General features: G+C 62.4%; 2 protein-coding genes across 2 annotated transcripts in view; both read right to left on the bottom strand.

Moving 5' to 3' along the window:
* Window positions 1-118: 118 nt before the first annotated feature.
* LOC127381153 (E3 ubiquitin-protein ligase TRIM7-like) lies at window positions 119-5,194 on the bottom strand. The gene is made up of 7 exons (XM_051611024.1): window positions 4,776-5,194; window positions 3,572-3,658; window positions 2,987-3,217; window positions 2,689-2,711; window positions 2,340-2,455; window positions 1,746-1,778; window positions 119-794 (listed from the first exon to the last, which is right to left on the bottom strand). Exons 1-7 carry the CDS (start codon window positions 5,181-5,183, stop codon window positions 283-285), a joined length of 1,410 nt encoding a protein of 469 aa, XP_051466984.1. The 5' UTR covers window positions 5,184-5,194; the 3' UTR covers window positions 119-282.
* A 3,177-nt stretch (window positions 5,195-8,371) lies between these two features.
* The window catches only part of LOC127381847 (uncharacterized), a 37,086-nt gene continuing 18,117 nt past the window's right edge, over window positions 8,372-27,340 (bottom strand). The window contains exons 16-24 of the mRNA XM_051612709.1: window positions 26,063-26,176; window positions 25,143-25,253; window positions 22,185-23,089; window positions 16,707-17,297; window positions 15,501-15,893; window positions 14,173-14,299; window positions 13,288-13,401; window positions 11,826-12,080; window positions 8,372-9,705 (exon numbers count right to left, since the gene is read on the bottom strand). Of these exons, the coding sequence (XP_051468669.1) occupies window positions 8,606-9,705; window positions 11,826-12,080; window positions 13,288-13,401; window positions 14,173-14,299; window positions 15,501-15,893; window positions 16,707-17,297; window positions 22,185-23,089; window positions 25,143-25,253; window positions 26,063-26,176 (3,710 nt within the window). The 3' untranslated portion in view covers window positions 8,372-8,605. The remainder of the gene's footprint in view (window positions 9,706-11,825; window positions 12,081-13,287; window positions 13,402-14,172; window positions 14,300-15,500; window positions 15,894-16,706; window positions 17,298-22,184; window positions 23,090-25,142; window positions 25,254-26,062; window positions 26,177-27,340) is intronic.

The following is a 27,340-nucleotide window of genomic DNA, read 5'->3' as shown; positions in this document are numbered from 1 at the left end:
TCAGAGCACCTTCCCTCCCTCTCGCCTGTTATTTGTGTGTGTCCTCAGCACCTGCAGGGAGAGGTGGGACACCCTCACTGTGAGATCTGGCCAGGACACCAGCGTGCAGACACCCCCAGGCAGGACAACACCTTTTTTAATGCTGCAAAGGCCTTGGCAGGAGGAGATGCAGCAACAAGCAGAGGGGACCCAGAGCTGCAGTGAGCTTGCAATGCCACCCCCGTGCCTCTGGCCTCCCCAGCTGGCCGAAGGCACGGTGCAGGGAAGCGGGGAGACACCCCATCAGGCACACAGCTGGATGTAGGTGTCTTGTGACCAGAGCCAAAAGTATGGGAAGACCTTCTCGGAGAAGGAAGCCTGGAACTGCAAGATCTGCGCCATGTTCTCCACATTGTAGAAGGTCACCTGGCCTGCTTCGTAGTCCAGGTGGACCCTGATCTTCCGGGGCTTCTCCTTCAGTGCCAGGGGGGCAGGGGGCATGTGGAGGGCCGTGTACTGCCCGTCCCAGTCCAGCCGCAGGGCCCAGACCCTCCCCAGGGCCATGGCCAGGGAGTCCTTCCTCTGCACGGACTCCACGGCCACCCCCACCGCCCAGCTGTTCCCATCCCCTACTTCAAGCTCCCAGTAATGCCTCCCAGCCTGGAACCCCTGGGAGCCCAGGACACTGGGGCTGCCCGTGAACCTCTTGGGGGTGTCGGGGAGGTTCTCCTGCCCGTCCCCCAGCCGCAGGGTTCTGTGGTCCTTGGAGAGGATCAGGTCTGGACTTGCTGTCTCTGGGTCCAGCCTCACCTTCACTAACACAGGACAGAGACAAACGTCAGTGCTTTGGAGCAGAACCAGCACCTCTCCCTCCTCTTCCACGGGGCTGGGATGTGTCCTGTGAGTGTGGTGGGCACCCACAGCCCCCTCGGGTGGCAGGGGACACAGGAGCCTGGCTGTCCCCCCCCCCCCCGGGACACACGCTCCCTGCAGCAGGACTGAGCCAGGGGCAGGGAGACAGATGGGATGGACTTGGCCAAGCCCAGGCTGGGCTGCCGGGCTGGGTGTGGGGGAGAGAGATCTCCTCGGGGGTGGGAGGCAGCAGTGGTGCCAGCCCAGCCCCCGCTGCAGTGACAAAGGGGGACAACTGCTCCCCAAAAGGAAAAAAAAAAGAAGCAGCTCCTCAGCCCGCTCTGCTGAGCCAGGCCGTGTTCCTGCAGAGCCGCAGCTCGGGGGGATGTTCTGCTGCCATCCCGTGGCCATCCCGCCGGGACACAGAGGTGTCACCCTGCACTGCCACCGCCCCAGGCCCTCTGCTTAACCCCCTCCTGCGGGCGGGGACCGCGGGGGTGGGGAAACTGAGGCAGGGCTGTGCTGTGTGCCGGGTCCCTCGTTCCAAAACCCCAGCAAACAGCACCAGCCAGCCCTGAGCTCTGCAGTGTTGCCAGGACCCCGCAGACCCCCCAGCATCTCCCAGGGCGTCTCAGATCTGTCCCCAAAAGCCAGCTCAAAATGCCACAGGGCTCCTCTGCTTAACGAGCCACAGCCTCGCAGATGGTGGAGTAAGAATAAAGTCCCCAGAGAAGCTGAGGGCCTGGTGCTGTCCTGGGGTCCTCATTTGCTGTTAGAGGACCAGGCACCTGGATTTGGATGGACCCTGGATCTAGATGTTGTGGTGTGAGCCCATCCCTGCCCCAAGGACTTAAAAAAACTCATCCTGGAAAGCTTTTCTCCCTCATCTGTGCCCAACAGCTCCAGGAACTTACCCCTCTCTCTGTCGATCTCGCTCAGCAGGTTCACTAGAGGAAGGAAAGGAAAATCCATGAGTCCCCTCTCCTCTCGTGGCATCATTCAGGACAAGAGGAAACGGCCTCAAATTGCACAAGGGGAGGTTTAGATTAGATATTAGAAGAAACTTTTTTACTGTAAACGTGACAAAACACCAGCACGGGCTGCCCAGGGAGGTGGTGGAATCCCCATCCCTGGAGGTGTTTCAAAGCTGTGCAGATGTGGTGCTGAGGGACACGGGTTAAGCCCTGGGCAGAGCTGGGTTAACGGTTGGTAGAGTTGGGTTATGGTTGGATTTAATGATTTTAAAGGTCTTTTCCAACCAGAACGATTGTGATCCTGCGATCAGGACAGCAGGGGAGACCCAGGCTCCAGCAGAGCCCGCCTCAGGGATGGATCCTGCTCGGGGCAGGTGTGTTTTGCTCCCAGACCCCTGGCAGAGGGTGAGGATCTCCCACCGGAGCCAAGCCCAGCGGGAACCACGTCCTGGGGACGGTGCCCGGTGCCCCGGGGCAGCAGCACACCTGCTGGGGGCCTGGACACCAGCAGGGCTCAGCACTTCTTTGCTCTACCTTTGAATTTGGCCACTGCAGCCACGACCAGCTGGCTGGTCTCCAAGAGGTTCCTCAAGGTCCTCCGCAGCTCCGGGGAAACCGGCTCCGGGATGGGGGCCTTGGCGGCCTCACAGCTGAGGGGAAACAACACGGAGAGGATCCCAGCACCCGGGGCTAGGGGGGAAACCCCTGCAGCAATGGAACTCGGGGGTGCTGGGTCCCAGCTTAACACGGGGGGCAGCAGCCTCTGGCCCCAGCAAACATCCCAGGAAGCCCCAAATAGTGGGCGGGACGAGCCAACCTCCCCCCAGCTGCTGCTGGGCCACCTGCAGCACCTCCACACCTCTGCCCGGAGCCCTTTCCGTACCTGCTCAGGGTTTTGCCAATATCCTGGAAGAGAGAAAACAGCAGCTCAGCTCCAGCACTGCCGGGAGGACCCTGTGCGGGGAGCTACAGCCACTGCAGGGAGGGGGTGACGGGGCCTGGGGGGTCACACCATCTCCTGGGGACTCTCTCGCCCAAATCCGCAGGTTCCCCCAGCTCCGCCAGCCACACCACGGTGTCACAGCCTGCCTGCTGGTGTGGTGGCCAGGGACGTGGGGACTCAAGAGGGTGCCAGGTGGGTGTCCTAGGACTGGCCGGGCTGGGGGGTCACGGAGCCTCACCTTGAGGAATTCCACCACCGGCTGCTCACGTTTCTTCTCTATCTCCACAACCAGCGTGTCCAGCAGTGACTGCTTCTCTGCAACACGGGTGGCGTGTTCCTGGTGCTCCGTGAGGAGATCCTGGTGTGCTCGGTCAAGCTGGGCCAGCAGAACCACCTTCTGCTCCTGCAGGAACTCCTGGAGCTGCTGGAAGGTTTCCAACAGACCCTGCCGCTCCGAGTCCACCTGCTCCTGCAAGGCAGCCACGGGGAGGTCCCTGAGCCAGCCCATCCCCTGGGAGCCTCCGGGCAGGCCCAGGGACATGGAGGAGGGGGGCCAGGATGGTGGGGAAAAGGAGAAATGAGGGTCTGGGGAGAAAAAGCTGGGCTAGTGGAAGGAGGAGAGGGGTGGTAAGCCTGGGTTTTGGTGGCTGCACGATGACAGCAGAGTCGGAATGAGAGATGGAAGGAGGATAGAAGGGAAGGGCAGAGAGGGAGGGAAAACAGTTGTGTTATGGAAAAGGAGATAAAGATACATGGGAGAGGGGATGATGGGACGTGTCTGTGAAGATGGGTGAGTAGGCAAGACATGGGGAGAGGGACATACCAGCAAGGCTCTGCTTTCCTCTTCTCCTCTGGGCTTCAAGTCTTCTTTCTCTTTCTGTAGAAAAGCCAGGTTGCTCTGGAGTGTCTCCTGGAGAAAAAAAACCACAACAAAAATAACTTTAAAAAATTGTATTTGGTGATTTTGGGGTTGTGTTAGTGAGATGGTGTCACCAAACAGCCCCTGTGGGGACAACACTGCTCTGCAGGGTTCTGGGGGTGGGTTCTGAGCTGAGCTCTGTGGGGAAGAGCTGAGGGAACAGCACCCACCCCTCTCCACAGCCCTTACAGGGAGGGAGATCCCAGGTGCTGCTGGCTTGGCCAGAAACATTTCTGGAAGAGCTTCATCTGGAAACCCTGAAGTTTGTGGTTTGGGGTTTTTTTTTTCTTTTTTTTTAATTAGGATAAAACAACTTTTGGTGTTGCCAGTGGGAAGTGTTTGCAGGGACAGCAGTGCTGTGTCTCAGACACACTCCATGAAGTTGCTGGAGCAAAATCATGCTGGGGGGGGGGTGACCCCAGCCCCTATCTAAGGGGGAGACCGTGTCCCCTGCGGCTGCTGCCCCAGCCCCGTCCCCAGCTGGGGACACATGGGGCACGAGGGACCTGGCAGGGTGACAGCAGGGCGAGCAGTAAGAGGGACCTGCACTCCTGGAGGGGCTGAGGGGGGTGAGAAGCAGTGGGAGCCACGAGAGAGCCAGCAGGGTGGTGGGATATGGGACCCCAGCCCATGGCCAGGTGGGAACACTAACCCTTACCCAGACTGGGACCCCGGCCAGCAGCTGGATAGGGACCCAAATCAGGGCCTGGAGGGGACCCAGACCTGTGCCCTGAGGGGACCCCAGCCCATGAACGGAGGGGGACCCCAGCCGGTGCTCAGACTGGGCCCAGAGAGGAGCCTGACCTGTGCCTGGAGGAGCCCCCAGCCCATGCCCAGGGGGGACCCAGATCCATGCCCAGGGGGGATCTCAACCCGTGCCCTGAGGGCACCCAGATTCAGGCCCAGGGGGATCCCAGCCTGTGCCCAGAGGACACCCCGAATTGTGCCAGAGGACACCCCAGCCCATGCCCAGGGGGGATCCCAACCTGTTCCTGGAGGAGCCCCCAGCCTGTGCCCTGAGGGGCCCCCAGCCCGTCCCAGCGCAGGGACCCAGCCCACTCCCCAGGGAACCGCACTGCCCCGGGCCCCCTCCCCAGCCGCCCCGTACCCGCAGCTCTCGGGCCGCCTCCTCGGCGGGGCGGGCGCGGTGCTGGCGGTGCGGGGGCAGCTCCCGGCACAGCGGGCAGAGGAGCAGGCGGCAGCTCTCGCAGAAGAGCCCCAGGACCTCGCCGTGCAGCGGGCAGCGGCACCGCCGGGTCTCCTCCTCCAGAGCCCCCGCCAGCCCCGCCACGGCCCCCAGGGAGCGGTTGGGCCGCAGCGCGGCGGGGCTGATGCGGGCGCGGCACTGCGGGCAGGCGGCGGGGCGCGGCGGGGCCCCCAGCAGCGCCCGCAGGCAGGAGCGGCAGAAATTGTGGCCGCACTCGGTGAGGAGGGGCTCGGAGAAAAGCTCCAGGCAGACCGGGCAGGTGGTCTCGGCCTGCAAACTGTCCCCCAGGGCCAGCACGGCCCGCGCCATCCTGCGGGACCGCCCCGCTTCCCGGAAAAGGGAGCGGGGGGAGCGGGGGCGGTGCCGGGGCTGGGCGGGCAGGGGTGGAGGCAGCGGCAGGCAGGGCAAGGGCAGGGGGCAGGCGGGGCAAGGGCAGGGGGCAGGCAGGGGGCAGGCAGGGATACGGGCAGGGAACAGGCAGGGCAAGGGCAGGGATACGGGCAGGGATACGGGCAGGGTGCAGGCAGGGATACGGGCAGGGATACAGGCAGGGATACTGGCAGGGTGCAGGCAGGGATACAGGCAGGGATACGGGCAGGGATACAGGCAGGGATACGGGCAGGGTGCAGGCAGGGATACGGGCAGGGATACAGGCAGGGATACTGGCAGGGTGCAGGCAGGGATACAGGCAGGGATACGGGCAGGGATACAGGCAGGGATACGGGCAGGGTGCAGGCAGGGATACAGGCAGGGATACAGGCAGGGATACAGGCAGGGTGCAGGCAGGGATACAGGCAGGGATACAGGCAGGGATACAGGCAGGGAGCAGGCTGGAGCCTGCGCCACAGGTTCCCCCTCTGTGCTTAGAAATCCTTCCCAAGGGGCAGCTCCCGGAGCCCTCCTGGAGCTGAGGCAGTTCCAGGGGTGGTGCCAGCGCAGCAGCAGAGACGTGTGGTGTCCAGGCTCTGAGCTGCTTCCCCCGGGCCACCTGCCTCTGCCTGACATCCCACCAGAGCCAGCACGTGTAAATCCCACCAGACTGAGCGGCCTCCCCACAGCAGAGCGGCTCCAGCTTCAATCCTGAACCCCACGGCCACTGGCAGCTCTCCCCGTGTCTCCCTCGCTCTCACCCCAGCCCCCAAACACCCACGGGGGTGCTGCCGGGGGGCACACTGCCCTCCTCACACCCAAAGCAGCATGGTGGTGGCTTCTCCTTGTCCCCTGTCCCCAGGGGCAGCCGTGTCCATCTCCCCCAGCACCGTGGGCCAGGGAGGGCTGGGTGGGGGTGACAGGGTGGGCTGGTGCCGTTAACCCCCACCCTTGAATGGCTGAGGACTGTGTAGACCCCACCAGTCCCTGAGGAAGCGCTCCTGCAACGGAGCAGAGGGTGCTGATAAGGGCAGGTGAGTGGGAGGGGGCTGCGCGGGGCACGTCCCACCCCCGGAGCTGAGCCTTGCAGCACCCAACACCGCTGCGGGTTTTTGTTGCTGCTGCCGCCCCGAGGGGCACAACGGCGGTGTTGCCACCCCCGGGGGTGAGCCCTGCGGCTCAGGTGGTTCCATCCCGGCGGTGTCCGGCCCCCAGCGCCGTTACCCGCGTGTGAGGGCCGGCACGACAGCCCCAGCCCGGGGACACGGGGCAGAGCTGGCGGCCCCCCAGGGTCCCCGGGCAGGTCCCGGCACTGCCGAGGGGCAGCCGGGCTCCATCTGCCGGTACCGACCCTGCTTTGCCACGAAAACCAACCGACCGACCTGAATCCGTCCGTTCCCAGAAGCCAGCAGCGCGGGCACTGCCGACGTGACGCTGCTGAGGAGCAGGGTCCGTTCTGCCTCTAATTTACCCCCCCTCGTTGCAATTAGTCCTGATGAGGGGGGTGTGGGGAGGCTGCCAGGGGGCACGGGGCAGCCTGGGGGCTGCAGCCGGACCCTCCCGTCCTGCACTGGGACCTCCCTCCTGGGACGCTGGGATGTTAAACCCACATCAGAGCGCACGCCCTGGCCTGAAAGCCCGAACTGCTCCCAGTTTCAGGCAGCACCCCGACACTGGGAATGCAGGAGCCTTGGCTGGAGCCACGAGGCTGTTCATGAGACATTTAGGAGGGGCTCATCCACACGGAAAGTCCTACAGCAAGGACTTGGGTTCTGCACAGGCATTAACAGGTCCTGACAACTCTTCCCATCATCGCTCTGTTTATTGATGCCACTTTTTGATGTCCAACATGAGATCTGTCTCCCCCACGGCACCCGTTGGGCCAGGAGCCTGGTGTGTGCCAAGGAGACCCCCTCACCTGGTCATGGCCCAGCCTTTGGGTGCCTCCCACCCAGCCACAGCCCAACCACGGGAGCTGCGACGAGCACATGGAGAGCAAGACCCTGGAGATGGAGCTCAAACCAACAGCAAGGAGACGGACCCGTGTCCCACCCACCACAGCTACAGCCACAGCCATGTGGAAGGAGACCCTGGCAGTGAACACCTGGGAGGTCTCCCTTGAACAATTCCAAGCTGGCCAAGGCTTTTCACGGAGCCAGCCCAGGACCTGCTCCTCCACCTGGGGCAGGAATCTTGCTGCTTGTGCCACTGGGACAGGCACAGTCAGTGTCACCGGTGAGGCTGAGGACAGCCCGCTGACCCAGAGCGTTTCCAAGAGAGCAAAAGAGCAGTTAGAACATGCCAAGGTCTTGTGCACGGGAACATCATGACCCCACAGCTGCCCACGGCAAGACCCACGTCCACAAACCACCCCCACGTCCCGGCGATGGCTTCGGTGCAGCTGCAGCGGCCGCGGGAGGGTTGGGTGATGCCCACCAGAGCTGTGTGCCACCTGGGAAGGATTCAGTGCTAGAAATGAGTGTTTGGAGGAGCCTTGCTGGTGGGGTCCTACTAGGAAAAGGTGGTGAGTTTTTTTTACTGCAACTAGTATTTTATTCTACTGTATAACTCATGAGTGCGTCACAGCCCCGGGTAGCCGGGCAGGCACCTATCAGCACTTCAGACCTAGACACATGGAGAACTTCCTCGTCACCTGGATCTATTTATTACTCACCCCGCCCTGGCCAGGAGCTCCTTGTCACCCTGGCCGGGAGCTCCTTGTCACCACGCACTGCTGAGCTGCTGTCACGTCCCAGCCCAGAGAGCCGTGACGAGGCAGCGCCTCTGCAGAGCTCCTGGGCAAAAGTGGCAGGATCAGCTGCAGAGCATTTAAAAAATAAAATGAAATTAAAAAAATAAAAATAATAAAAATCTTGGCGACCCTAAGTTTGCTTATCAAAGAAAAAGTTCCTCCACATTTATTAAAAAAAACCCAAACAGTAGATTTAAAAAGCAGTTAAGAGTCCTACTCTGGCAAAACTCCCTGTACAGGTTTCTTTTGTTGTTGGCTTGTTTGCTCTTGCTTTTTTTTTTGTCTCGGAGGGGCTGGGTCTCTGACCTCCCCCTCAACCCGCTGCTCCTGTTCCTTTTGAGATAGAGAGAACCTTTTAATTTCTGCCGCGCGTTGCTTGGTTTAATTAATTAATTTATTTCCAATCAGCCTAGCCGTCTCCACCAGACCAGCGGCGCTACCACACGAAGCTTCCTTGATGTCCATGCCCTGAGCCGGGGTGGTGGTGGGGTGGGGTGGGATGGAGGGAGGGTGGGAGAGATGAGGGGAGGACGAGGAGGAGGAAGAGGAGGAGGGATGGAGGAAGGGATGGAGGGAGGGAGAGGAGGGAGAGGAAGCCGTGGGCAGCCCCTCACTCTCCCATGTGCGTCCTCAGGTGGTACTTGAGGGACTGCTTGTAGCGGAAGCACTTGGTGCACTCGGTGCAGGGGTAGGGCCGCTCGCCGGTGTGCGCCCGCTGGTGCTCCAGGAGATGGTGCTTCTGGGTGAAGTTCTTGCCGCACTCGGTGCAGTGGTAGGGCCGCTCGCCCGTGTGGATCCGCTGGTGCTCCAGCAGGTGGTGCTTGCGGATGAAGCCCTTCCCGCAGACGGCGCAGGCGTGCGGGCGCTCCCGCGTGTGGATGCGGTAATGGTTGGTCAGCTTGGACTTCTCGCTGAAGGTCTTCTCGCACTGGCTGCACTGGTAGGGCCGCTCGCCGGTGTGAGTCCGCTGGTGCCGCAGGAGGTGGGAGGGCCGGGTGAAGTTCTTCCCGCACTGGGGGCAGAGAAAAGCCATCTCGCTCTTGCCGGCGTGGATCCTCTGGTGCATGATGAGGCTGATCTGCAGGCGGAAGCTGCGCCGGCACTCGCCGCAGGTGAAGGGCCGCTCGCCCACGTGGGTGATCTGGTGTTTGCTGAGGCTCGACTTGTGGCTGAAGCTGCTCTCGCACTCGGAGCACTTGTAGGGCTTCCCCGGGGGCGGGGGCCGCGCCTGGGGCTTCAGGCCGTGCTCGGGGCGCCGCGGGACCCCCACGCCCCGGCGCGTGTGGCTGCGCTGGTGCAGCAGGAACTGCTGCTTGTTGCGGAAGCTGAGGTCGCACTCGTGGCACTCGTAGGGCCCTTCCTTGAGGTGGTTGCGCTGGTGGATCATGAAGTTGATCTTGAGCATGAAGCTCTTCCCACACTCGGGGCAGATGTAGGGTCTCTCCCTGGTCCGGTTCCGCTGCTGGCCCATGGCTGGTTTCATCTCCCCGGGATCCCTCTCGCAGGCCGAGGGTTTCCTGACGCGGGCGGCCGCCAGGCCCCGGGGCTGCTGCGCCTTGGAGCTGCACTGGGCCTCGCAGCCCAGCCCGGCCTCGTGGCTGGGGAACGCCGGCGGCTCCGTCCTGCCCGAGAACATGGCACAGGGCTCCAGGCTGTCCGGGTCCTCCTCCTCCTCCTCCTCTTCCTCCGTCTTGATCACGATCCCGTCCTCTGCAGGGGGGGAAAAAAACGGCACAGCGTTAGGGTCGTGGGGTGGGATGGGCGGGCTGCGATGCAGCTGGGGGCTGCAGAAACATCTGCTCAGGCTTCTTGCCCACGTGTTCAGACACGAGCCCTGTCAGCCCGGAGACCTGTGACCCGGACGGGGCGTGCCCTCTCACGACAGCAAGGCAAGCCCATGCATCCCGATGGGGGGGACAGACAAACACCCCCTGGACAGGCTCCTTCGGAGGCTGCAGCAAGACCTGCCGGCCAAAAACCTTTGCAAAATTCCACGATGCTACAAGACGGGGCGGGGGGGATAAAAGCACCACCGATTGGTGAGGACCTGGGCAGCCGAATGATTTTGGAGCAGCTCCATCTGCCGCCGTTTCCCTGGGCTGCAAACACCTCCCCACACCCGGCAGGGCCCTGCGCCACGGAGCAGCCCTGGGGCTGTCCCCTTCCCCCAGCCTCCCTGTGACGGGGCACGGGGAGACACCCCCCCCCCTCTCCCACGGGCAGACACGCCAGGCTCCCCCCCGTGCGTCACCACCCCCAGAGGTGACCCGGTGGTTGGTTTGGTGACAGCCCCGCCGGGGCCAGGCGGGCAGCGCGCCCCGAGGAATGGCCCGCGGGGCATCCCTCGCACGTCACTCCGGCTGGACTTTGAGCCTGTGTGCCTTTCTAGGAAGAGCAGCCACGGCTTTCCCTGGAAGAGGCAGTCGAGGGGAGGGGGATGTAGCCAAGCCACGGCCCTTGCGCTCTCCATTGGAGGGGAGAAGTCACATCCCCAGGTTCTCCTTCCCACCTCCTAGCAGCAAGGAGCTGTCCCTGTGGGGACCCCAGGACGTTGCCACAGCTCCTGCTCAGCCCCCCCGCCTTGGCCCGGGCACTGGCTCTCAGATGAGAATGGGTTCCACTGGTGGCCTGGCTGGTTTCCTTTAGAAAACCATGAGGAGACCACAGGACCCACAAGACAGAGTTGAGGAGGACCTCCAGAGCCCAACTCCACTCCTCTTGGTTTGTGTGACACCATCTCAAGGCCATCAGAAGGCAGGGAACCTGCCATTCCCAACAGCCCATGTCCCTGATTTCTCATCTCTGGCCCTCAAAGTATGTCTGGAGGACCTGGCCCTTACCTCCCACCCATCTGGCAGCCCTCAACACATGAAGCACCAAGTGCCATCTTCTCATCCCTCTGCTAAATAACTTCACCCTTGCTGTTCCCTTCCAGCAGCTCACACACCATGGGTCACCAGCCACTCTTCCCCCTGTCCTCCAGACCTGCCCTGAGTGACCTCCACACTGGTTGACATGCAGGACCCCACACCTTCCTCCAGCAGTTCTGGTGTGTAAGCGTCTGAGCAGCCTACACCATTCCTTCACGTGACTAACACACACAGGAGTCATCACAGAACCATAGAATGGTTTGGGTGGGAAGGGACCTTAAAGATCACCCAGTCCCCACCCCCTGCCATGGGCAGGGACACCTCCCAGCAGCCCAGGCTGCTCCAAGCCCCATCCAACCTGCCCTTCAACACTGCCAGGGATGGGGCAGCCACAGCTTCCCTGGGCAACCTGGGCCAGGCTCTCACCACCCTCACAGCACAGAATTTCTCCCTCCCATCTCAGCTCCAGCTCCCTCTGCCAGCTGGAAACCCTTCCCCCTGCTCCCATCCCTCCCTGCCCTTGTCCCAAGCCCCTCCCCAGCTTTCCTGGAGCCCCTTCAGGCACTGGAAGGTGCTCTCAGGTCTCCCTGGAGCCTTCTCTTCTCCAGGCTGAACAACCCTCTCATAAAAGACTGTTTGAGACCCCTCTTCCTTTGCTCTCCATGGGGACCAAGGGCTTTTCCCTATGTGGGGCTGAGCCACTGCTCACTCTGCTCTGGAGCAGCTCGGTGCCCTCAGAGACCACCCTCCGATGTCCAATGCGCATGTGCTGCCTCCTCCTCCCGGCCTGGGGTCTGACCACAGCTGCTCCTGAGGTTGCTGTAACCAGAAACTTCCCTTCTGGTGCTGGTCCCAGGGGGGGATTTAACCCTTCTCTTTCACCCAACCCTTTCCCCACCCCTGCCTGATCCACCACAGCCCCTCCTGGGCCTCCGGCTCCCCCGAGGTGCCGTGTCTCACCCGTGCAGCTCCCGTGGTGGACAATGACCCTCTGGATCTCGTTGAAGTCGGTGCCGTATTCAGAGGAGTCTCCCAGGCTGGTTCCCGGGAGGTCCCTGGGAGGGGACACGGATCCGTAGGGGCTCTCACAGGCTGCTTCCTCATCCGGGCTCTGGAAACTCCCCTCTGACTGCCCCGACATCCCGTGCAGCTCGGGGTTCTCAGGGCTGTCTTCAGGCAGCAGCTCCTCCGTTTTGATCACCACCCTGATTCCAGCTGCAGGGAAGAGAGGTTCCCGCCTGCCGTCATTCCCGGGAGCCAGGACACACCAAGCCCTCCCAGCAACCCCTGCTGGCTCCCCTCTGGCTGCTGGCCCTGTGGAGGGGCTTCATCTCCTTGGCCATTTCTGCTCTCCCTTCAGCCCCTGCCCTTCCTCCTCTCTCCTGGGATCCCCCTCAGGCACAGGGGGACGCAGTCCACCCAGCCTGGGGACTTGGTGCCTGCAGCTCAGCATCCCCCTGCCACCCCATGTCCCCCTCTGCCATCCCATGTCCCCCTCTGCCACCTCATGTCCCCCTCTGCCACCCCATGTCCCCCTCTGCCACCCCATGTCCCCCTCTGCCATCCCACGTCCCCCAGCCCCTGTGCTGGGCCAGCACAAGAACTTTCTCTTCCCATTGGCCTTGATTTCATTTCAAGATCCTTGTGACCAAGAGCATGGGGCAGGGGTTGGAGCAACTCCATGTCTGCAGTCTGGGGCTGGAGACCAACAGTGGAGCTGGCACCAGCTCTGCTAGGACACCTAGAATGCTAGAATCATGGAATGGGTTGGATTGGAAGGGACCTTAAAGGTCCAACCCCCTGCAGTGAGCAGGGACCTCTTTAAATCAGGTTGTTCAGAGCTCCATCAAGCCTGACCTTGAATGTTTCCAGGGGTGGGGCCCTCACCACCTCTCTGGGCAGCCTGGCAGTTATCTCAACCTCTTATCACCTTCTTATCAGCCCCCCTTATCAGGAGTTGCTCTGGGACTTGGGGTCCCTGGTGCCCCATGTCCCGCCCTTGGAGAAACCCCTCAGCACCCCAATTCCCTGGGGACAGGATGGAGCAGCCTTCCCTGCTGCGCGGGGATGCTCCAAGGACAAACCCAGCCACCACCACACAACCAGAGAGCGTGGAGAGGATTTTTTGGGCGGATGCGTTTTCCCAATGGGACCAAACTCTCCTTTCCTGCCAGGCACACCAGCTCCCTGAGGGCCTGGTCTGGCTGCAGATGTTTCCCTTGCTGACAGCTCCTACTGTCCAACTCTCCAGGCTCTATCTGCCCTGGTTTCTATGTTGGGCTGTACCTGGACATCAAATCTCTCATCAGCCAAACCTGCCAAGCTCCTGAGAACCTCTTTGGGCACGGCTCCCAGCAACATCTGCTCCAGCTTTGGGGTGGGCAGCTCCTCTGAAGGCAGCTCCCCCAACCTGCTGTCTCACCTGCGGTGGCATCAGTAATGATCTCACTCTCCTCCAAGTCCTGCTCGTTCCTGCCCCGCGATTCCTCCCCTTGCTCCATCTGGGACATAACACCAGGTTTGGAAATTGCATAGTCTGTTGGGAGACAGAGGGAGGGAAGGATCACTGCACTGGGAATCCCAACAGCAGCTTCCACCTCTCCCCAGCGCCTGGGGGGGACACGTGAAGATGCTCAAGAACATCCACCAAGGGTCTGCAGGCAGAAAAGCCTGGATGGGCAGGAGGGATTCATGAAGGCAGGAGCTGAGGTGCCCCACGGCCTTTGGGAAGAAACCCAACCCGTATGTTTTCCTGTCAGGGTTTTAGAACTTCTCAGGCAAACTCCTGGCTCTCCTGAAGCCAAAAGCACTTGAGCTCTGCCCCAGAAGAGCCAGGATTTCTCCTGCCGCTTCAGCAGGAAATGCCCCAAAGAGCTCAGACCACGTCCAACAACTTTGTGCTCTGCAGAAGTTTCCTCTGAAGAGGCATGTGGGCTGGTACCCACTGCAGACCCAGACGATGGAGGGAAGCCCTTCCAGTAGCCATGAGGAAGCTGCTGGTTTTCCACCGAGCAGCTCCACCAGGAAGGGGCCCCAGGAGGTCTCCAGCCCACCTGGATGTGGGTGGCCCCCACCCTGCTGGGACAGGAATGAAGCCAGGTGATGCTGGAGGGATGCCCTTACCCAGCCTGACACAACACTAGGAAGCAACAGAATAGGACTAGAAACATTCTCCTCTGAGTCTCCATTTCAAATGGGACATTTGGGATCTCCAAGGGGATCTCCAAGGAGGACTCAGAAGACGCCCAAGCCTGCAGGCAGCCCCGAGAACCTGCCTGTTCCCAGGGCCAGGACCACCCCTATTTACCCAGGGAGATCAGTGACTCGTAGTTCCCCTTCATCACATTCCTGTACAGCTCCTTCTGCCACTCCTCCAGCTTCTCCCACTCCTTGTTGTTGAAGTACACGGACACGTCATCAAACGTCACCGGCACCTGCAACCACAACCAGCATCACCTCCAGCCCCGGCAGCTCGGACACAGCCAGGCTCCAGCTGCTCCACGGCCACCAACCAGTGGGGTTTTATCTTCTAAATCACTCCTGGACACGTTATTTCCGTGAGGTGAAACAGCTCAGCCCCGTGGCGGGTTGCTGGTGATGAACCCAGACCACGGCTTCCTCCACCGACACCAAATTCCTCTTCCTGCTCCCTGCCTGCCAGGGACAACTCTGCACTCTGCAGAGGTGACACCAGGTTTGTGCCCACCTGGAGGGAGCACTGAAGGAGATAAAAATCAGCCCGAGCTGGTCCTCATCCCTATTGATGAGCTGACGTAAAAACCCAGATTCAATTACCCCAGAACTGGAGGGAAAACTCGACCTGGGGCCCGGGGGGCTCCTGGTGACCCCTGGTTCCCGCGTGCACCTGGGCCAGGAGCAGACTGAGCTCCCTGGCCTGTCTGCTGAGGAATCATTTCTACGGATAAATCCCGGTTGTGTCACATCTGAAAGGAGCTCATCAGAGGGACACGTGGTGCTCGGCTTCTCCTGAGGGGGTGCTGGGGTGTGAACCCCTCGCTTCCAGACCCCCTCTGCTCTCCCTAGTGACCTGCCCCTTGCCGTGTCCCACACAGCCCCATCTGCAAACTTCCCTTCAGCAAGAGGGTGGTGGAATGCAAACCATCGTCAGGGGGCTCCTTCTGGCGCTTGGCTGAGCCCCCCTGCCTTCCCCAGACCCCCGGAGGTTCCCCCTTCCCTGCAGCAGCAGCTCCTGCTTGCTCCTTCCCCGCCCCAGGAGACCTCCCACCACAGCACCAAGGTGGCAGAAGAAACGCTGCTGAAAAAACAAGAACCACCAAACCTGCGGGGTTGCTTCAGAAAAACAAAAACAAGAGTGAACTGCTGCCGGGCTGCGCCGCGAAGCAGAACTGAAACCTCCGGCTTCAGCACGGTGGGACGTTCTCCCGGGTCCACCTCCCCACCCGGGGGTCCAGCTCCCACCCCTCGGATCCAGCTCCCACCCCACGCCAGGGAGAGGCCGGGAAGCCAGGAGGGGCAGCTGTGCCCTGAGGGGTGGGGATGGTGAGCAGCCCACCCGCACGGGGCCATCCCCGCTCCCCCGCTGCGCCTCCCTCCCTGCTGCCCAAACCATCCCGGGAGCAGATGCTGGCTCCTGCATCCCCAGGACACCGTTACCTTGGGGACTTCCCCCTTCCTGCCCGGGGGCAGCCGCAGGATCCAGAAGTTCCTGTTCTTCAGCAGGTTCTCCATGTTCTCCAGGCGCCGCTGGAGCAGCCCGTACTCCTGGATCAGGGTGCCCAGCGCCGCGCACTTGCTCTCCAGCTGGTTCCCCAGCTCCGCCGCCGTCTTCTCGCAGTCGATCAGCTTCTTCTCCGCCATCCCCGTCCGACCCTCCAGGTCCAGGAGGCGGGTGGAATGGGAATCCACCTTCCTCTCCACCGCCTGCACGGCCGCCACCACCGTCAGGGACAGCTCGGCCGTCTGTGTCTCCCGCTCCGAGGTGCGCTCGGGCCCGGCCCGCGGCCGGAGGGGCGAGGGGCAGCGCGGCGGCAGCACCGGCTCCGGCGCCTGCGGGAAGAAGGGTGCGGGGGTCACGGCGCGGGGGGGGGGGACACACACACACCCTCGGGTGATGGGGACCCCCCCGGCGGGGGGGGGAGGCCGGCGGGGCCGTCCCCGTGTCCCCGCAGGACGCTGTCCCCGCTAAGCTGCTTACGGCGGTGGCTCCGTGCGGGTCCCACGGGACGGGCAGGACCCACCGCGGGGGGAGGGACGCGGCGGGGACGGGAGGTGACAGCGAGGGGGGTGGGGAGGTGACAAGGGAGAGCCGAGCCCCGTTGCCATGGGCACGGCGAAGGGACACCCCGGGGGGCTGGCGGGCGCTGTCAGGGCACGGCCGCCCCGTCGCCATGGGGACCGGGCGGTGACACGGGGCGGGGGGGGGGCGCGGGGGGGCGGCCTGTCACCGGCGGGCGCCGGTTCTGTCACGGGCGCGGCGGGGGGAGCCCGCTCCAGGGCCCGGCCGCCGGGGCTCGGGGGGGGGGGGGGGCCGCGGGACGGGCAGGCCCGGCCCCCGACGGCAGCTCAGGCGCCGCCGGCCGCGGAGGCCCCGGCCGGGCCCCGCCGCCCCCCCGGGGCTGCCCGCGCCGCCGCCGGCCCTGCCCGTCCCTCGCCCGTTCCCCCCGGGGGGGCGGCCGCGGCCCGGCGCGCTGACAGCCCCCCGCCGGCCTCCCGCCCCGCCGGCCTCCCCCGCCGCCTCCCGCCGCGGCCCCGACGGCGCGGCCCGCCCCGACGTGCGGCCCGCGGGCACCGGGCGAGAGGCGGCGGGCCGGGCCGCGACCCGCGGCGGGCGGACCAACGGTGCGCGGCGGGCGCCCTTACCTGAGCGGGAGCCCCCTCGGCCATGGCCCTTTGTTCCCTGCCCGGGGCCCCGGGGGCCGCGGCCGGGAGGATCCAGCGCCCGTTCGCTCCTTCACCTCCGCCCGCCGCCGGGCATCGGGCTGGGCCCCGGGCGGCGCGGCTCGGCGGTGGGGCGGGCGGGGCGGGGCCGAGCCGACCGGGGGAGGAGGAGGCGGCGGCGGGGCGGGGAGGCGGGAGGGGGCAGCGGCGGCGAGAGACCGATGATCGCGGCTGCGGGTCCCGGCTCCGCCGCTCCGCGCTGGGCGCTCCGGCCCCGCCGCTGCCCCGCCGAGCCGGCAGGGGGCGGGCGGGGCCGCGGCCACCGCGCCAGCCGCACCGGGGCCCCGGGCGGGCGGGGCTGGAGCGGCGCCCCCGCCGCCGCGCAGCGCCCCCTGCCGCGCCGACGGCATCAGCGCCCGCCCGCCCCGCACCGTCGGGGCCCCCCCCGCCCGCCCCGCCCGGCCCCGCCACCGGCCCGACCCAGCGGGGCGGCCCCTGCGGCTGCGGGGGGGGCCCCGGGAGCGGGACCCTCGCCTCCCAGCGCGAGGCGGGGCTGCGAGGGGAACCGGGGGTCTGGGGTGGGGGGGAACTGGGAAAGAGGGAGGGGATGGGGAGGGACTGGAACTGGGGAGAGAGTGGGGATACTGGGGGGAACTGGGGAGATGAGAGCGACTGGGGAGGAGTTTGGGGTAACGGGGGAGGGGCTGGGGGTAACTGGAGAAGGACTGGGGGTAACTGGAGGGGCTGGGGGAACTGCGGAAGGAGTAGAGGGGCTGGGGGGAACTGGGGGTAACACTGGAGGAGCTGGGGGCGACTGAGGAGAGACTGGGGGTAACTGCGGAGGACCTGGGGGTAGCTGGAGGGGCTGGGGGGAACTGGAGGGGCTGCGGGAACTGGAGGGGCTGCGGGAACTGGGGAAGGACTAGAGGGGCTGGGGGGGAACTGGAGGTAACAGTGGAGGAGCTGAGGACAAGTGGGGAGAACTGGGGAGGGGCTTGGGGAACTGCGGAGAGCTGGGGACACACGGAAAGGAACTGGAGAGGGACTGGTTGTAACTGGAGGGGCTGGGGAAACTGAGGAAGGAGCTGGGAGGAACTGGAAAAAGCCTCCAGGTACCTGCAGAGGGCCTGGCACTAACTGGTGCAACCCCAGAGATAACCGAGCTTACGGGGGGGAACTGGGGAAAACTGGGAAGGGACTGGGGTCGTGGGAGGGTGGCTCTCTCGGCCCGGTCCGACCCGGTGTCCGCACCCGGTTCGCCCCACCTCCGGCACCCGACGGTGCGGACCGGGTCGGACCGGGCCTGGAACGGGCGCCCCGTCGCAGCCCGCGGGCCTCTGAAATGGCGGCCGGAGGGCGGTGTCGCCATGGAAACCGACCGCCCCCTCCCCCCCCAGCCCCGCCTCACCGGACCGTCCCTCCTGTCCCCTCTTGTCTCACCCCGTCCCCTCCTGCCCCATCTTCTCCGCTCTTATCCCACCCGCTCCCGTCTCATCCCGTCCTGTTCCCTCGTCCCTTCCTGGCCTGGCTTGTCCTGTCCCTTCCCACCCCACCCCATCCTGTCTCATCCCAATCCCATTCTGTTCTGTCCCGTCACATCCCCATCCCATCCACTTCCATCCTGTCGTGTCCTGTCCAGTCTGTGTCCCACCCTACCCATCCCACCACATCCCATCCCCATCCGTTCCCTCTTTCCCATCCTGCCCCATCTCTCTCATCCAGTCCCATCCCATTCATCCTATCCCATTGCACCTTGTCCCATCCTTTCCCCCCTCATCCACCCAATCCCATCCCATCCACTTTGTCCCATCCCATCCACCCTGTCCCATCCCATCTTGTCCTGGTTTTGCTGGGACAGAATCCCAAGAATCACTTCCCTGCTCAGAGAACCTGCAGTTTTGAGAGGCTGCAGAATCCAGCTCTGGGAACACAGGAGGAGAGGTGCTGGTTTCCATTATCCCACGGCTCTGGGATGCTGGTTTCCACAGTGAACAAGGCCAGGGGTAGTTCAGACCCCTGCAGGTGCCGTGGGCCAGGAGCAGCTCACCCAGGGTGTCCAGCCCCAGTATCCCATCCCGTCCCATCAGTGTCACCTCCCTGTGTATCAGGAAGTTTGGGGATGGCTTTTCCTCTACCGCGGCTGCCTTCCCAAGAGGGTCCCATCCATCCCACCCATCCCAGGGGTCCTGGGGCCTCCTCCTCTGCTTGCTGTGACTGTCACATTCCCACTGCAGCCATTGTGCTCGTGGTGTTGGGCATCCAGCCTTGGCTGCTGTCAGAGCAGAACTTTTTATATCAGCATCAGGGTGATTATTAGTTCATTATTAGTATTATTCTGTTAAATCTGTCTTCATCTCAACCCATGGGTCTGGGTTCCTTCTCCTCCTCCTGGCTGGGCTTGGGTGATGGAACAACTGTTCCGACCACAACACATCCCATTCCATGCAGCCCCATCCACTTTGTCCTATCCCACCCAACCCATTCCATTCTATTGCCCCTGTCCCACCCCATCCCACCCACTCCATCCCATCCCACCCTATCCCATCTCCACCCATCACCCCTGCCCCATCTGCCCTGTCCTGTCCCTTCCCACCCCGGCAGGGCCCCGTGGCAGCCCCAGGCACACAGCTCCCAGCCCTGACCTCAGGGACCCCCAGTACAGGGTGACAATCAAGGGAAGTTGGTGACACCAAAGACGGGGAAGGGCAGGAAACCCTTTGGTTTGCGGAAAAAGGGAGGGGACGAGGGGGGATGGGATGAGACCACATCCCACCCGGGGGCACAGGCTGCCCTGCCCACCTCCCACGTCTGGTCCCAAACGAGAACAAGCCCCTGGGCCTTGTCACAGCTTGGGGGTGCTCCAGTGGCTGCTCCCTGGGGAGACCAGACTGGACCACAGGCAGGGTGAGAGAGGGGACTGTCCCCCTGGACTGGAGGGAAGAGCCTGGGGGATGCTGGGCTGGGGGGGGCTCCCAGAGGTGCAGTCTGTGTGTGTGTCCCCCCAGGACACGTGTGTGACATTGCTGGGGTGTCCCAGCACTGCCAGCAGCTCAGAGGTGAGCAAGAGCCAGGTGGATGATGCTCTGCACCCATTCCAGGATGGGAACAGGGAGGAACTGGGAGCTTCCCCCAGCTTGGGACTTGATCTGCTGCAGTCGTGGCCACCATCCTGCAGAGCCACGGACCAGGTCAGCAAGGGAAGGTGGCAGAGAGGACACAGGGACAGCTGGGGTCCAGTGCAGAGCCCCAGGGTGCTGGTGGCAGGCAGGCCAGACCTGCAAGCACCCCAGCAGAGAGGGGACACCCCAATAGGAATGTCCCCAAGGCCAGGCAGGGTGAGAGGAAAGGGTACAAACCCAACTGGGCCCAGGACCAGGGGATGAGCAGGACCCTCAGGGGACACTGTGTGACACCTGCTGCCCCCCGTGGTCCCCGGGACACGTGAGGCCCTGGCACAGTGAGACAAAATGTGCTGCTGGGGGGGACCAGGCCTGGCAGGAAGAGTTTATTGGCAGCCCCGGTACAAAGAGCTTGGGAACGTGCGAGCGAGGAAGCGACGAGGAAATTCCAGCCTGGCTCGGGGGCTCCGACGGGCAGGGGGCATGAGTGAGCCTGGACCCCCTGCCCAGGGCCCTCTGGCTCCAGCAGGATGCCCCGGGACACCAGTGGGTGGGAGATGAAGCCAGCGTTGGGGGCTGGACCCACGGCAGGGCAGCCCGGGGCTCCTCTCCCTGGCCGCAAGTCCGTGATGTCCCTGCAGAGCGGCGCACACCGGAGCTCTCCCGGCCCCCAATGTCCTGGCTCCACCTGGCAGCAGAGCCTGGCTGTGGCTGTCAACTCCTCGGCCAAACCAGGTCCCCAGAACACAACGTTATTGTCACAGAAACCCAAAGTTCCAGCTGCAGCGACAGCAGAGACAAAGCTTAAAGCCATGAGCCCCGGGCAGCGACTGCAGCAGCCTCAGTTTGTTTGGCTGGATCTGGCTCCCGGGTGCCAAGTGTGGGCAGGAACAGAGAGGAGCAGAGTCAGCTCGAGCAGTTCAGTTGTGCACATCACCTGGAGAAAGCTAATAAATAGGAGCCAGGCACTGGTGCTGCAGGCATCAGCACAGAGAGACAAGCAAGGAGGAAAGGCAGAGGCCAAGGAGGGCCCCAGGGCTGCCACCACTCACCCGACACGGGCTTCAGAACAGAAACACTGTATTGACAGACTTGACATGAAAATAAAAAAGTGATTACAAACCACGAGCTCACGAACCAGCAGCTGACAACACACTGCAGAAAGAGACACCACTTACAGCCACCTCAGAACAACACCAAGAAGCTCCGAGAAGTCAACCAGTATTTACACAGACGGCTGGAAAACTCCGGTCGGTTATTTCATACATTTAAGTGTTTTAGGTCAACTGTGAAATATAGTGCCACGCATTTCCTTGTAGTATTAGAATAATAATAATAATAATAATAATAATAATATACTACTTCTAGATTATCTAAAAACCAAACAGCTCTTTACAGGGGTTAGGAGAAGCTGCTTTCACTCGTTTGACTTACCTGAGCGTAAGACCAAACTTGGTTAAAAAATATGAATAAAATTGCCTTCACTGCCAGGAGTTCGTGTGACAGATCAGAGGCTCTGCTGCCTTGGGCCAGAGGGAAACGACAGCCTGGCTGGTGCCAGCAACGTCCTTCCAAAGACCAGAGACCTCCTCAAAAGGTGAGGTGCCTCCTTAAAAAGCGAGGTGCCTCCTCGAAAGACCTCCTGGGGCGCGTCAGCCACATGCTGCCCTTCCCAACTCCTCCTGTTCCCACCTCCTCAGCCCCTTCTCCTGCCTGGTCTTTCCTCCTGCACCTCCTTCTTTTCACCCTGCTCTTTGCTGCTCTCTCTGCTTCCACAAATCCTGTGTGGTGGCCCTAACCGTGTCTTCACCCTCTTCCCTCCATCCCGGCCTCGCCGCGGGGCTGCCGGCGGAGACAAGGCAACGGGAGCGGGCGGCCAGTTGCCTGGGAATGGCACCTTCCTTCTTTCCTTCCTTTTCCCTCCCTCACGGTGAAACCAGTCGGGGGGGGGGGGCGTGTGGAGAAGAAAGAAAAGCAAAAGCTTCATCACTCCTGAATATGCACAAAGACGGGGTGGGGAAACGGCTGCTGAACACGGACCCCGGAGCGCGGCTCGGGATTAATTCTCTACAGGCAAAACCCAAAGCCCCGGAGGGGACCCCGAGGAGAAGGCCTGTGCTGCTGTGCAGGTCCCACGTCAGGCAGAGGCGCCTGGGCCATCGGATCAAGAGTTTTTAAGAGGAAATTCCTTGGATGCTTCGACAAAGTGGGCTTTGTAGCACGGCCACGTGGGTGAGAAGAAGTTCAGCTCCCCTCCTGCTGCACGTCCACCTCCCCGCCCGGTACCGGCCCCGGGAGCCCGTCCAGCGCCCCCCCCCCCCCATCCCACCTGCTACTGCTTAGTTTCTTTTTTCACACAGAAATGGGGGGTTTGGGTCCCCGACTCCAGGTTGTGCTGCGAATCCTCCAGGGGCCGGGGGTTGCGGGAGTGGATCTTCTGGTGACAGTTGAGGGACTCTTTGTAGCGGAAGTGCTTCCCGCAGACGGGGCACTGGTAGGGGGTCTCCCCGGTGTGGACCCGCCAGTGCTTCAGCAGGTGGTCCCGGCGGATGAAGCTCTTCCCACACTCGGTGCACTGGTAGGGCCTCTCCCCGGTGTGGATGCGCTGGTGCCGGATGGCTTTGGAGAGGTCTCGGAAGTCCTTCCCGCAGTAGGTGCAGGTCAGCGGCCCGTCGCCCTTCCCCGTGTGGAGCTTCTGGTGCAGGATGAGGCTCACCTCCAGGCTGAAGCTCTCCTTGCACTGGGAGCAGGTGTAGGGTCTCTCCACCATGTTGTTCACCTGGTGCCTGACGATGCCATACTTGAAAGCAGAGCTCTTCTCCCCGTCGGGGCGCTTGGAGGGCTTGGAGCGGGAAGGGCCTTGGCCTTTCGTTGGGGTCCCTTTGGATTTCTGCCGGAAGCTCTCCCCGGGCTCCAGGGACGTGCAGGCTTCCTCGCTGGCGTGCTCCTTCTGATGGCTGGCGAAGAGCTCCTTGTCCAGGAAGCTCTGCCCACACTCGCAGCAGATGTAGGGCCCCTCTTCCACAGCCAGGTCCTCGGGAAGATCCTTCTTGCCCGGGTCCCTCCCGCGGCGGGAGGAACGCCTCAGCCCGTTGCCGGTTCTCTGCTGCGGGGTCGAGCCGCCCCGGCCCTTGCTGTTGGATTTCATCTCCTCCTCTGGGCTGGAGAAAACTTCTTCCCACTTTCCCGACAAGGAGCTGGGAAGCTCAAGGCTCTCGGGACCTTCCTCATCACACTGCTGTTCATCTGGTAGAGCAGAGACATCTGTGTCATTGCTTTGGAGGTCAGAACCGCCCTGTTCTGCGGGCACAGGCTGGGGGGGGGTCTCTGCTCTGCACCCACAGGGGCTGCAAGTCCTGCCTGGCAGCTACCTACATCTTACTGGAACACAAACAGAGCCAAGGTATTTTGACTTGGACTCAGAGATCATGGAGCTGTTTAGCTTGGAAAACACCTTTAAGATCCTTCAGTCCCACCCATTCCCCCAGCCCTGCCCAGGCCACCCCTGCCCCATGTCCCTCAGCACCATCTCCAGGGCTTGGAAACCCCTCCAGGGATGGGGACTCCCCCCCTGCCCTGGGCAGCCTGGGCCAGGCCCTGACAACCCTTGCCAGGAGGGAATTGCTCCCCAGATCCAACCTGAGCCTCCCCTGGCACAACTGGAGGCCGATTCCTCTTGTCCCATCCCTTGTTCCTGGGGAGCAGAGCCCGACCCCCCTGGCTCCAACCTCCTCTCGGGCAGCTGCAGAGCCAGCAGGTCTCCCCTCAGCCTCCTTGGCTCCAGGCTGGACACCCCCAGCTCCCTCAGCTGCTCCTGCTCAGACTGGTGCTCCAGCCCCTTCCCCAGCTCCCTTGCCCTTCCCTGGACACGCTCCAGCCCCTCCATGTCCTTCTTGTCCTGAGGGGCCCAGCCCTGAGCCCAGGATTCCAGGTGCCCCCTCCCCAGTACCCAGCCCAGGGGGATGATCCCTACCCTGCTCCTCTGGCCACCCCAGTGCTGACACAAGCCAGGATGCTGGTGGCCTTCTTGGCCACCTGGGCACACCCTGGCTCATCTCCAGCTGCTCTTGACCAGCCTCCCCAGGTCTTTTTCCCCTGGGCACTTTCCAGCCCCTCTCCCCAAGCCTGGAGCACTGGGGGGTTGGTGTGACCCCAGTGCAGAACCTGGCACTTGGCCTGGTTGAACCTCAGACTACTGGCCTTTGGCCAGGGATCCAGCCTGTCCAGATCCCTCTGCAGACCCTTCCTACCCTGAGGAATATCAACACTCCCACCCAGCTCGGTGTCACCTTCAAACTGACTGAGGGTGCACTCAAGATCTCCTCATCTAAGTAACTGATCAAAACTTTTGGGGAAAGCTCAGACAGTGCAGTGAACTCTTTGCATATAGTCAGACTAAAAGTGGCTTCCTCTGCAGGAGATGAAGCAGAACATGTCTTTGAGAACATGTGGTTTGGGATAAAGGCCAAAAAAATGGAGGGAAGCGGAATAAAACCTCATTTCCTTCTGGGCCTGGAGGATGTCCCATGGTGCAGGTGACAACTCAAAGCCACCACCAAGGACCCTGAAAAGAGGCCAGAGGACCCAGGGCTGTGCAGAAGAGGGCTGAACACCCACAGGTGTCTGCAGAACACGAGAAGGTGAAGCTGTGCTGACTATCTGGGTGCTCAGAGAACACCTCTCAGCCCTCCCTGTCACCAGGTTCCTCATCTGCTTGTCCCTTTGCCAGACACCTCAGCGTGTGGCTGGGAAACAGGCTGTTCCCTTGGCTTCAGGCTGGAATTCTGGGCCAGCAGCAGAGCAGCTGAGCTGTTCTGAGGTAAGCCAAAGGCTCATCTGAGCAAGGGATGCTTCCCAAGGCACCTCACGTGTCTCCACGCCTCAGAGCAGGGACCTGGAGCAAGAGGTTGGTGACAAGGACAGGCCTCACCTTTGGCTGACAGAGAAAGCTGTGAAAAGCATCCCTGTCTGCTCCTGTGGGGAAAAGGAGCTTTAAAGAACTTGGCTGTTCATGGAAACCTGCCTGTGCTACACATGCTCCTGCTCACCCCTCTTCAAGGCTGCCCAGACATGCTGGGTGATGTGACACTGTGGTGACAATGGATCCTGCACCCCTGGAAGCTGCTCTTCCAGCTCCTGCATGGCAGCTGCTCCGTGTGTCTGTCCCAGCTCCCAGGTGACCCTTGGAGCAAACCTGGCAGAGCCCGTGGCCAAAGCAGGAGCTCCCCCCAGGCAATCCCCAGCCAGTGCCAACAGCCCCAGCCCCCCTGCCCAGCAAAGCCCCGAGCTCCCAACTCACAGGCACTGGGGACCTCCATGCTCTCCTCCTCCTCGGAGCCCTCGTGACTTTCAACCAGAGTCTCTTCGTATTTACTCCAGGACACGTCGTCAGGACCAGGGAAGAAAAACTCTGTGCACGGGAGAAAGGACAGGAGCTCAGGCTCAGGCCTCCCTGCTGCTTCCCAGAGGATTTCACAGAGTGTTGGGGTGGGAAGGGACCTCTGGAGATCATCCAGTCCTACCCCCCTGCCAGAGCAGGGTCACCTACAGCAGGTCCCAGAGGAACACATCCAGATGGGTTGGGAATGTCCCCAAGGAAGGAGCCTCCACCCCCTCCCTGGGCAGCCTGTCCCTGGGCTCTGGTATCCTCAGAGTGAAGAAGTTTTTCCTTGTGTTCAGGTTGAACCTCTTGTGCTCCAGCTTGTGGCCTCTACAACTACCTAACAGGAGGTTGTAAAGAGGTGGGGATGGGTCTGTTCAGTGAAGTTATAACTGATGGGACAAGAGGAAACAGCCCCAAGTTGTGCCAGGGGAGGCTGAGGTTGGATCTGGGGAACAATTCCCTCCTGGCAAGGGTTGTCAGGGCCTGGCCCAGGCTGCCCAGGGCAGGGGGGGAGTCCCCATCCCTGGAGGGGTTGAAGAGCTGGATAGACACAGTACTGAGGGACATGGTTTAGTTAAGAACTTGTCAGCATTGGGTTCATGGTTGGACTTGGTGATCTTTAAAGTCTTTTCCAACCAAGGTAGTTCTGTGATTGCCCTGTGTCCTGTCACTGGACACCACGGAGAGGAGACTTCAGGAGATGGTGGGAACCAGCAAGGAAAGAAAGCAAAGTCCCCCCTGAACCACCAGAGCTGGCAAAACTCCACAGGTGGGTGGTGGCAGCCACGTATGCCCTTCCCACCTCCCCAGGGAGCCCCGGGGGACTGGTGGCTCACCACTGCTGGGGTCTGTGGGGGTGTCTCCTCCCTCCGAGTCATCCGGGTCCTCCGCGTTGGGATCCTCTCCCTGCTCGATCCGCGACAGGAGGTCGGGCTTCGAAATGGCAGCATCTGCAGGTGGAGAGAGGATGGGAACGTCCCCTTGGCCCTGGCGGGTGGGAGACTCTCCAACCTCGGCCCACCAACCTTCCTTCGCTGCTGGGGAGGGCGGGGAACGGCCAGAGAGGCTTAAGAAGCTGCTCTCCCCCCAGTCTGCCCCGCTCACCTTGGCTGGGCCCTGGGGACATGAGCGGCCTGCAGGAGCACACTCTGCTCAGGTGAGGAGCACCTCCCAGCCTGCAGCGTGAGGAGGAGAATAAGAAAATGCATCTGTGCTTACCTCCAGGCTTCCTGTCTTCTCCTCTCTGCTAAGGTCCGCGGATCCATTACAAAGGGGACTTCAGCTCGGGGACAGCACCAGAGCTGTCAGGCAGCAGGGAAGTGCCCTCCCCGTTCCCTCCAGCCCAGGATTCCCGCAGCTCCATCCTACTCGTCCCGAGTCTCAGGCTGCTTGTAGATTTTGGTGGGGGAAAGGGGGGGAGGGGGGAGAATCACCACCTCTCCTGGGGCGGAGAGCGGAAAACTTCCTTCCCAAGCAAGCGTGAGCTCTGGGTGCTCATTCCCACCGCTGGTCCGGTGGATTCCTTGGCCTTGGAGAAGGGCCAAGCCCCTAAACCTCATTACTGAGAGGAAACCTTCAGATGAAGCACAGATACATTTTTCTAAGCTCCGGGCTCAGATCCACAGATTCCTTCGGTGGGGTCACGACATTCCTGCACCCCTGGAGTCGGATGTGGGATTGGTTTTTTAGTGGGAGAAGGAGAGGGGGAGGGTTTACCCTTCACCTTTCCCCCCACCCCTCGCACACAGGGACTGCAGAAGACCTCTGTCCAAGAAAAAAAAAGTAAAGGGAAAAAGGAGAAAAGAAAGGACAAAAGGCCTGGATGGGCTGGGGGTGGGTGAGCTCACACAGCAGCGGCCTCAGGGCAGGGAGGAGATGTCTGTGGGCCAGGGACTGTGCCCCTGCTCCCACCAACATCCAGCCAAGGTCACTCCTCAGAAGACATGGGAGATGCTTGTGGAGGCAACACGTCCCTCCCAGAGGGACTCCCTGGCAGCCAGGAGCGAGCTGAGCACGTTCCTGCAGCTGCAAAGCAGAGGGGAGAGCAAGGCAGAGCTGCCTTCACCTGCTGCTTCTCCCCAGCTCTACAGGAAGAGGAAAGAAACGTTCCCCGG

The sequence above is a fragment of the Apus apus genome, chromosome 2 (genome assembly GCF_020740795.1).
Source record: "Apus apus isolate bApuApu2 chromosome 2, bApuApu2.pri.cur, whole genome shotgun sequence".
NCBI lineage: Eukaryota > Metazoa > Chordata > Aves > Apodiformes > Apodidae > Apus > Apus apus.
Note: the sequence above shows the minus strand (reverse complement) of the source record. Positions and strands in the feature narration are given on the sequence as shown.

Coding starts and splice junctions, on each gene's coding strand:
- LOC127381153 (XM_051611024.1), bottom strand. CDS start 5,183: ATGGCGCGGGCCGTGCTGGCCCTGGGGGACAGTTTGCAGGCCGAGACC. Junction 3,659..4,775: donor AGGCGGCCCGAGAGCTGCGG/GTACGGGGCGGC, acceptor TTTTTTCTCCAG/GAGACACTCCAGAGCAACCT. Junction 2,456..2,688: donor ATTGGCAAAACCCTGAGCAG/GTACGGAAAGGG, acceptor GTTTCCCCTCAG/CTGTGAGGCCGCCAAGGCCC.